The sequence below is a fragment of a genome, unplaced genomic scaffold (assembly GCF_019419815.1).
Source record: "Pyrus x bretschneideri cultivar Hongxiangsu unplaced genomic scaffold, Pyrus_bretschneideri_v1 Contig21, whole genome shotgun sequence".
In the NCBI taxonomy this organism is placed as follows: domain Eukaryota; kingdom Viridiplantae; phylum Streptophyta; class Magnoliopsida; order Rosales; family Rosaceae; genus Pyrus; species Pyrus x bretschneideri.
In genome coordinates this window covers 5,903,957-5,913,784 of record NW_025999513.1, presented here as the reverse complement: position 1 = coordinate 5,913,784, position 9,828 = coordinate 5,903,957, and the positions used below count along the sequence as shown (strand labels likewise).

Sequence of the window (9,828 nt, the reverse complement as noted above, 5' to 3'; positions counted from 1 at the left end):
TTTACATTTAACTAGTATATATATGTTTTATTTATTGAGATTAAAATCAAATACTACATTCCTCTTTAATCATATCCAAAGTGCAAGTCCAAGGATTGCTTTGGTACGATAATAAATTGAAACACACAGCTGAATAAACAGAGAAAGCAAAACATAAGATTGTTGCCAAATGGATGGTTTTAGTTGTAGGCATCAGGATTGGCCACAAGGTAGTTCTCAATAAGCTTGAATAGACCGTGGGCCTTGTCTTTGCCAGCCTTAACATGTTCTTCTTTAATCTCAACTTCTCCCTTGGTGTGGTAGTGGCTAGTGTTCTTGATGATGGAACCACTGCCAGATGCCACCAACTTAATTTCATAAGAGATCTTCTCAATTTTGTCAGAAATGGCATCCCCTTCAATCAAGCTATAGCTATAGTCAAGGTTATCTTTGTCAATTCCCTCAACCTTGTGCTTCACATAGCTGTATTCACTCCCTGTCAAATGAAAATGAAATAGAAATTAAGATACTAGCTAGTATTTTCGATATATATATATATGTATATATATATATGTGTGTGTGTGTGTGTGTGTGTGTGTCTATATACATGAAGCCTTTAAGGGAAGGGATCTCCATTTTCTTTCCTTTTTTTTTTTAAATGGGGATTAGTTGTGGAGTCCATCCAACATCAAATTTTAACGATCCAAACCGTCTATTTTCCAAATTGCACCTTATAGATCATTCTTGCAAAATATAAGTCAAATCGGAAATATTTAAGACATCTAATTGGGTTCAAAAAAATTAATGAATACTTTGTTATATAAGAAAAAATGAAATTTTATCTTGATAATTAAATAGGCAAATGATTTTGGATTCATTTGAATTTTTGCAAGGATGATCTATGAATAGAGACTTACAAACTATACTTTTCGGATCATTGAAGTTCACTGTGGAGTGGGCGCCACACCTAATCCCCATTTTTTTTAAAAAAAAATAGAAATCCCTTTGCATAAGGGGCCTATATATATATATATGTATATATATATTAAATAGGTAAAATTAACAAATTAATGAATAAACTGTGGAAATTAAACTAACCTTCGCCAAAGCTAACTTTCTTGATGGTTCCAACACCGCCATCTCCCTCGAGAATTTCAACAGTTTTGACTGCTTGTGGAGCAATTTTCGGGATGAGGTTGTCAGCATCAAGAACAAGGGCATTGTACAACCTAGCAGGGGGGATGACTGAGGCGTATTCGGTTTCGTATGTGAGGACACCCATGATGATTTTTAAGGGCTTGGAAAATGATCAAGGAAACTAATGAAAGGAGGAAGCTAGGAGGATGATCGATGCTGAGGTGAGAAAATGTTCTCTCCAGAGGGTGGTATTTATAGATTTGGTATGGAGGGTATATGTGTAAAGTAACCCGGCCCCTTGTGTATAATTTCAAATGCATGCATAAAAATAAAAACAAAGAAAAATCAATGCATAAATATATTAGTCAAAGAAAGCCACCAATAGAAACTTAATATAAGTTGATTATATGAAGTTATTATTGAAGATGCTTAAGCATTATCTTCGACATAAAAGAAAAGACAACCTTACAACGTCGGTGGGCCATTTGATGATGAGATTCTTACAAATCATAATTTGGATAATGGCACAGGTGGCGAGGAAGACAGAGGAGAAATATCATGATCAGTACGTATAGTGTAAGGTATATCATACAAGGACTTTGTCTCTGAAGACTAATTAGGTTTAACTTTTTTTAATTTTTAATGCATATCAACAAAAAAAAATACAAGAACATTATTCTCTCACTTTGTTTCCAAAAATGAAAATATTTACTGATGGAAAAAGATATGATTCCCTAAGAAAAGAGAGTACTTGTATTACAACTAACACAGTACTAATGAGGTTATTGAATGTAATTGTTTATCACACTATCATGTTGATTGTTACGATATAAATGTTTTGTTAGAGGATAGATGTAATTAGTGGACGTCATGAAATTCTTCATTATTGTATTCACTTTTGAGCATTACCTTTACATTTTAAGGGTATTATAATGACGTTAAAATTCAACTTTTGAGCTCCTTAATATTGTAACAATGATAATTTTACGTTGTGGTCATCATTTTACACTATCGAAGTATAATATGATACATGAATCTGCTTACATTACAAAAATATCGTTCAAACATAGCCAGTGGCAAAGCCACATAGAGCTGAGGATTGGCCAGGCCTACCCTGAATATACGTTTAATACCTATTATCTGCTAAGTTTTTCAAAAACTATAGTGCCCCATTGGTCGGTGGTGTTTTGCACTTCCAAAAGGCCACGGTTCAATACTTTTTGGCATGCTAACACTTTTAGATTTTTTTTAACTGAAAGGGAAAAAAACCCTTACAAGTTATCTTATTTTTTACCATATTAAAACTAACCCCTATTTTTTGTTATAATTGGCCTTATGTTTTAGCTATAAAAACCACGTAGTTGAGACCAATGTCTTAATTTAAGTTATAACCTTAAATTTAGTTTGAATTTAATGTGTTAGTTTTTTTATATCAACAAGTTTAGGTTCTTATGATATAATCATTTCAAAACTAATATTTTCATACAAAATTAAGGCTTCACCATTCTTATTTGATTAAAATTTTTCATGCCAATACAAAACACAAAAACTTTAATTTTCCTCTCATTAGTTGTATTGTAATTAATATTTCTAATTCTTTTTTGTAGGGCTTCAAACGCCCCTCCTAGTCTGATTTTTTTACTCCACCATTGGTCATAGCTACGATACCCTTTATTTTTTTTAAAGGTGTAGACTATTGAGTGTACAATTTTTTGTATATAAGAAAAAAAGATTCACCCATGTAAAAATGTGTTAGCTATGTAAAATATGTAGAAAACTTGGATGAACACTCGTTATATGCTTGTAATCAAGTTTTTTTGTATGTTCTAGTATTTTATACAATACATATCATCTATTTTAAAATTTATGTTTCCAATATAATTATATATTTTTTAGTATAAATAAATATTTATTATATGTTTTATAACAGAAGGTAAATAAAACTAAAAAACAAACCTCCTAGACGCTTATGCTAGTCGTAAGGTCTTACTCGTCGGCTGACTTGTACCTTTTAGAACGTTGGTATATAAGAATATGATTATTTTTCAATCATACGAAGTAGATAATATTGTATATTTTTTCTCATTATCCGGTATCTTTTATGTCAGACCAAGAAAAAACATGTTTGGATGATTACGTATGTTGAATGCGGACGGATTTTTAGGACAATCATCTTTTTGGACGTATCGAGACATATATTGGTACCAATTTGCATGATCAGATTGGGTTAGAAGGTAGTTTGTTGAACGTGGGCGGATTTTGAGGACAATCAGCTTGTTGGATGTATCAAGACAAATTTTGTTACCAATTGCATGATCAGATTGATTAAACGAATATGAGTTGAAAAATTAATTCCCACTGATTCATGCGGGCGAATACAAAATGATCCACGTCTTTCGCATATTGACCGTACTTAATCATTGCTATTGTCAATAAAAAAACGTTTCTATTGAAAAGCTGTTTTTTTTCTGAAATTTATTATTATTTAAGGGGAGGAAGGGAAAGAAAGAATGAGACAGTTCAAAACCATTACAATAGTTTTCAGAAGTAAAGTTTCGAATCTGTGACGTATGGATAGAAAATAGGGCTAGAAAAAATTCTTGAAAATCCCAAAATGTACCCAAAAAATCCCGATCCCAAACCATTTGATACGGGAATTGATCTCGCCATTTTAAGAGTTTGGTAATTCCAAACTGAACCGAAACCTTAATATATATATATATATATATATATATATATAATATTCTTTTTTTTATGACAATTATTTATTGGTGCTTTTGTTTTAGTTAAACCAGCTTCATGCCACTAAAATAAAGAAGCTATCTAAAACCTATTCATCTTTCAGCATCATTTTTCAGTCTGCATCCACGAGAGCCATGTGTTCTTCTCAATAAAACAAAGAATAAATTATACATCTTTCGTTCTAATAAGTAGGATATGAATGCCAATGCTTTCAAGATGGAAAGGAAAGTGATCAATACTCCTGTTGTTTATCAGTCTCCTGTTCATTGTTATTCACCCCCTACAATGACCGCCATGTTTACAGAATTGATAAGCCCATTGTTTGGAGAAATTTTTCCAAGTGCCGGGAACACCATGACACATGGTGTTCCCTCACACATCAGGATTTGACATCTTGAATATCCTTCAATTTTATATTTCAATAAATATAAAAAACTAAATCCTAATGTGTGAGGGAACACCATGTGTCATGGTGTTCCCGGCACATGGAAAAATTTTCCCATTGTTTGTCAATATAAACCCTACTTGCTAACCAATATTCAGTCCAAAATTCAAATAAATTAAAAAATCCCAACAATTTGGGCTTGAAGGCCCAATCCCAAACCATCCCGAAATCCCTCCAAAAAAAATTTAGGAATTCCGAAATTTCGGTTCGGTTTCGGGTTTTAGAATCATGTCCCGAAAGTTATTGATTGGGATTCGGTTCGAAATCCCGACCCAAACTAGCCTTAGTGAAACCCAACACTCTATCTACTATATTATTTGACAACACTATTAAAAAGTTGTTCTATATAAACACTCTTTAAAGTGATCATGCACGCTTTGAATTAAAATTTTTCCCTTTTATAAATTTTTTAGATTGTCAATGTTGATTCCCTTTATATCAATTTAGATTTTCCTTGTTACTTTTTAGAGGTATTTTTCAATTTGCCCCCTAAACTTGTATAGAAGTGTCAATTTTCCTCATAAACTTTAATTTTAGCCGATTATCCCTTTGAATTTTTATAATTAGCCAATTTCCCACATGAACTTTATCATTAGCCGATTAACCCCCTAACATAGTATAGGGTAAATTACACAAAACTACCTCAACTATGAGTCGAACCACAATCTCATACCTTATGTTTTAAAAATTACGATATCATATCTCATCTTACGAATTTGTTGCAATGTCATACATTCGTCAATTTTTCTATTAAATGCTAATATGGCTTACAGCGGGGTCCACTCCCTACCCCAACTAACTTTAAAAAATTAATTAAATATTAAAATTAATAATTAAATCATTTAAATATTTTTATTTGAAAGACGTGGGATCCACCCCCACAAACCCATCATTCTTCCCCATACACCGACGACATCCCATCTCCGGGCACCCAACCTCACCACCTGCCTCCTCCGCCAGTCCTTCGACTCCCCCCCCCCCCCATCTCTGGGCACCCAACCTCACCACCCTGCTTCCCTAGTACGCCCGCCGTCCTCCTCTCCTCAAACCCCCAGAACAGCAACAACCACCACGTCGTCATACTCCTCCTCATCGGCTTCCTTCAAGGGCTGCTGCTGCCGTCTCTTCTTACTCTTCTCCTTCGTAGCACTCCTCGTCCTCGCCGTCGTGCTCGTCATCATACCTCCGCCTCAGTCTCTCTCTCAGCATTCGCGTGCTCTTCTCAGCCGCTAGCCCCAACAAGGTCGGGATCAAGTACGACAAGTCCAGGTTCACTATCATGTACCTTGAGATTTCATGGGCAAGGCCTCCATCCCCGGCCTCTACCAGGATGCGGACACTGTCGGCCAAGTCGTCGCCACCATCGCCGTCAATCGGGTCAATTTGCTGACGCTGCCGATTTAGTCTGCGACGCATCCCTCAATTTGCTTCCTGAATCAAAACCCACTTCCCAATTTTTCTTTGAATTCTGTTCGGCTACTAAGAAAATCACAGAAACCCACTATCTTCGGTGGGGGAGAGTTCTTGGAGCTTTGGTTCTTCCAGAAGAGAAAGGGTTGATGTGGAGGTGGAGAGAAGGGGAGGAGAGCAACGGAGGGAGGGGGAGTCGAAGGTGTGGCGGAGGAGGTTGAGGTGGAGGCAGTTGGTGAGGTTGGCACCCGGAGATGGGATGTCGTCGATGTACCGGGGATGGGATGGGTTTGTAGGGGTGGGTCCCACGTTTTTAAAATAAAATATTTTTAATATTTAAATTTTTAATATTTAATTAATTTATGTATCCCTTTCTAGCATTTCTCCTAGAATTTTACATGTCAAATGGTGAGTGAAAAAAAATATACAGAAAAGATAACTAGCATTTCTCTTATTTCCAACAAGTCACGCACTATTTACCTGATCAAAGCATAACCACATGGAGACTACTGCAGGGTTAGTCTAAGTGCTTTTGAACAAGGAAGCAAATCCATGCCCGTACCATCAAGTATGAGTTCTGTCTTATAGTACCAATTGGAAGTGCTTACCACATGGAGACTACTGCAGGGTTAGTCTAAGTGCTTTTGAACAAGGAAGCAAATCCATGCCCGTACCATCAAGTATGAGTTCTGTCTTATAGTACCAATTGGAAGTGCTTTTTCAACCATGTATACAAAAGTGTGGGAATTTGCAAGACAACAGTCTGGTGTGTTGGAGGATGCCAACGAGGGATACGGTAACTAGGAATGCAATGGTACCAAGACTTTCAGAAAATGGGAGGGGCATCGAGGCTCTAGAGGCATAGGTTCTGAAGTTTATGAAAACTATAAGTTATTCAATAAGTTTATGCATCAACGTTCTACTATTTTTTAGGAATTCTCATTTTACTCTTTTTCTGGAAGTCAATTTGAGGAAGAAAAGCAACCATCTCCTTCTTCTTTTTTGGTTCGGAAGAATAGAATTAGACCAAAATACAAGAAATTTCATTACAAGTTGCAACTACAGTTGATTCCTCTTGCACCTCTTGACTTGTTTTGGCATATCAAAGTAATTTTTCATAACCCCTGATTTTGTTGCTATTAATTAATTAATTCCTTATTGGTGCAAGCAGAATGCTTATGAAGTAGAATCCCATTCTTCATAAGCATTCTCAATTTCTCAGGGAAAAAGAAGATGAAGACGGTGATGTTTTTTTAATATTTAATTTATTTTTCTATAAAATAATAAATATTTTCTTTATTATTGAAGTATTAGTTATGAAGGTAAGGTTGTCAATTTATAGCGAAATGTTGACTGAATGGGCTATGTAAAATGAATTAAAACATAAATGGGTGTTAATGTAATATCTCAAACGTGAGGAAATTTTGTGAAAACTCGATAAACTTCTAAAAGTGTTATTGTAATTAACCCTAACATTGCAACATATTTATCACATCTGCTTTTTCGAATTTTCAATATAATTGAAAAACCACATCGTATATGACCAAGTATAGCATCGTCCAAAATTAAACTTTTTATCTTTTCTTCTCAATCATTTGACCAAACTTCTTGTTCTGAACAAGTGGAGCTCAAGTTTACATAGAAGAACACGTCTGCACATTTTTTAATTTGAGGGGGATTTTATTCAAGGCGAAATTCATGAAATTGGAAGGGGAAAATAATACTCCAAGGTAAGTATCATCAAATAATTTACATTTAACTAGTATATATATGTTTTATTTATTGAGATTAAATCAAATACAACAATCCTCTTTAATCATATCCAAAGTGCAAGTCAAAGAATTGCTTTGGTACGATAATAAATTAAACCACACATTTGAGTAAACAGAGAAAGCAAAACACAAGATTGTTGCCAGACAAATGGTTTTAGTTGTAGGCATCAGGATTGGCCACAAGGTAGTTCTCAATAAGCTTGAACAAACCATGGGCCTTGTCTTTGCCAGCCTTAACATGTTCTTCCTTGATCTCAACATCTCCCTTGGTGTGGTAGTGGCTGGTGTTCTTGATGATGGAACCACTGCCAGATGCCACCAACTTAATCTCATAAGAGATCTTCTCAATTTTGTCAGAAATGGCATCTCCTTCAATCAAGCTATAGCTGTAGTGAAAGTTATCTTTGTCAATTCCCTCAACCTTGTGCTTCACATAGTTGTATTCACTTCCTGTCAAATGAAAATGAAATTGAAATTAAGATGTTAGCTAGTATTTTCGATATGTGTGTGTGTGTGTGTTAAATAGGTAAAATTAACAAGTTAATGAATTAAATTGTGGAAAACAAACCAACCTTCACCAAAACTAACTTTCTTGATGGTTCCAACACCACCATCTCCCTCGAGAATTTCAACAGTTTTGACTGCTTGTGGAGCAATCTTCGGAATGAGATTGTCAGCATCAAGAACAAGGGCATTGTACAACCTAGCAGGAGGGATGACTGAGGCGTATTCAGTTTCGTATGTGAGGACACCCATGATGATTTTTAAGGGCTTGGAAAATGATCAAGGAAATTAATGAAAGAAGGAAGCTAGGAGGATGATCGATGTTGAGGTGAGAAAATGTTCTCTCCATAGGGTGGTATTTATAGATTTGGCATGGAGGGTGTATGTGTAAAGTAACCAGGCCCCTTATGTATAATTTCAAATGCATGCATAAAAATAAAAACAAAGAAAAATCAATGCATAAATGTACTAGTCAAAGAAAGCCACCCATAGAAACTTAATACAAATTGATTATATGAAAGATATTATTGAAGATGCAGCATTATCTTCGACGGAAAGGGAAAGACAACCTTACAATGTCGGTGGGCTGTTTGATGATGAGATGCTTACAAATCATAATTTGGATAAGGGCACAGCTGGCGAGGAAGACAGAGGAGAAATGTCATGATCAGTACGTATAGTATAAAGGTATATCATACAAGAACTTTGTCTCTGAAGACTAATTAGGTGTAACTTTTTTTTTAATTTCTAATGCGTATCAACAAAAAAAAAATGTAAGAACATTATTCTCTCACTTTGTTTCGAAGAACGAAAATATTTACTGATGAAAAAAATATGATACCCTCAGAAAAAGAGCACTTGTATTCTTTGATTGAATAAAGATTATTGTTCAACTAATACAGTACTAATGAGGTTATTTAATGTAAATTTTTATCACACTATCATGTTGATTGTTACACTATAAATGTTTTGTTAGAGGATAGATGTAATTAGTGGACATCGTGAAATTCTTCATTATTGTATTCATTTTTTTTTTTTGAGCTCCTTACTTTTACATTTTAATGATGTTATAATGACATTAAAATTCAACTTTTAGGCTCCTAAATACTATAACAATGATAATTTTACGTTGTGCTCGTCATTTTACACTATCAACGTATAATATTATACGTGAACATGCTTACATTACAAAATTATCGTTCAATCATAGCCAGTTGCGGAGCCAAATAGAGCTTAGAATTGGTCAGGGCTACCCTGTGGTTATCACTTTTAATACCTATTATCTGCAAATGATAAGATTGGTTTAGAAGGTAGTTGTTGAACGTGGGCGGATTTTGAGGACAATCAGCTTGTTGGATGTATCAAAACAAATTTTGTAACTAATTTCATGATCAGATTGATTAAACGGATATGACTGGAAAAATTAATTCCTACTTATTCATTCGGCCTGAATACAAAATGATCCACGTCTTTTGCATATTAAACGTACATAATCATTTATATTGTCAATAAAAAAACGTTTCTATTGAAAAATTGTTTTTTTCAAAGTTATTATTATTTAAGGGAAGCAGGAAGGGGGAAAAAGAAGAGGACAGTTTGAAACTATTAGAATAATTTTGAGAAAGGGAGTTTTGAATCTGAGACGTATGAGTGGAAAATAAGGCTAGAAAAAATTCCCAAAAATTCCAAAACGTACCCAAAAAATCCCGATCCCAAATTGAAAAAATCTAGAACCGAAAATCCCAAAAGTTTCGGTACCATATCCCCAACTAATCCCAAACCATTTGGTACGGGAATCGGTCTCACCGTTTAAAGAGTTTGGTAATCCCAAACCAAACT

The 9,828-nt window shown here is 34.7% G+C and overlaps 2 protein-coding genes across 2 annotated transcripts; both read right to left on the bottom strand.

Moving 5' to 3' along the window:
- Nucleotides 1–1,348, bottom strand: LOC103937957 (major strawberry allergen Fra a 1-3-like). The gene is made up of 2 exons (XM_009347944.3): nt 1,078–1,348; nt 1–475 (listed from the first exon to the last, which is right to left on the bottom strand). The coding sequence occupies exons 1-2, from the start codon at nt 1,259–1,261 to the stop codon at nt 180–182; spliced, it is 480 nt and encodes a 159-aa protein (XP_009346219.2). The 5' UTR covers nt 1,262–1,348; the 3' UTR covers nt 1–179.
- A 6,113-nt stretch (nt 1,349–7,461) lies between these two features.
- Nucleotides 7,462–8,256, bottom strand: LOC103937956 (major strawberry allergen Fra a 1-3). The gene is made up of 2 exons (XM_009347943.3): nt 8,058–8,256; nt 7,462–7,935 (listed from the first exon to the last, which is right to left on the bottom strand). The coding sequence occupies exons 1-2, from the start codon at nt 8,239–8,241 to the stop codon at nt 7,640–7,642; spliced, it is 480 nt and encodes a 159-aa protein (XP_009346218.1). The 5' UTR covers nt 8,242–8,256; the 3' UTR covers nt 7,462–7,639.
- Nucleotides 8,257–9,828: the final 1,572 nt, after the last annotated feature.

Coding starts and splice junctions, on each gene's coding strand:
- LOC103937957 (XM_009347944.3), bottom strand. CDS start 1,261: ATGGGTGTCCTCACATACGAAACCGAATACGCCTCAGTCATCCCCCCT. Junction 476..1,077: donor GAAAGTTAGCTTTGGCGAAG/GTTAGTTTAATT, acceptor TTCATTTGACAG/GGAGTGAATACAGCTATGTG.
- LOC103937956 (XM_009347943.3), bottom strand. CDS start 8,241: ATGGGTGTCCTCACATACGAAACTGAATACGCCTCAGTCATCCCTCCT. Junction 7,936..8,057: donor GAAAGTTAGTTTTGGTGAAG/GTTGGTTTGTTT, acceptor TTCATTTGACAG/GAAGTGAATACAACTATGTG.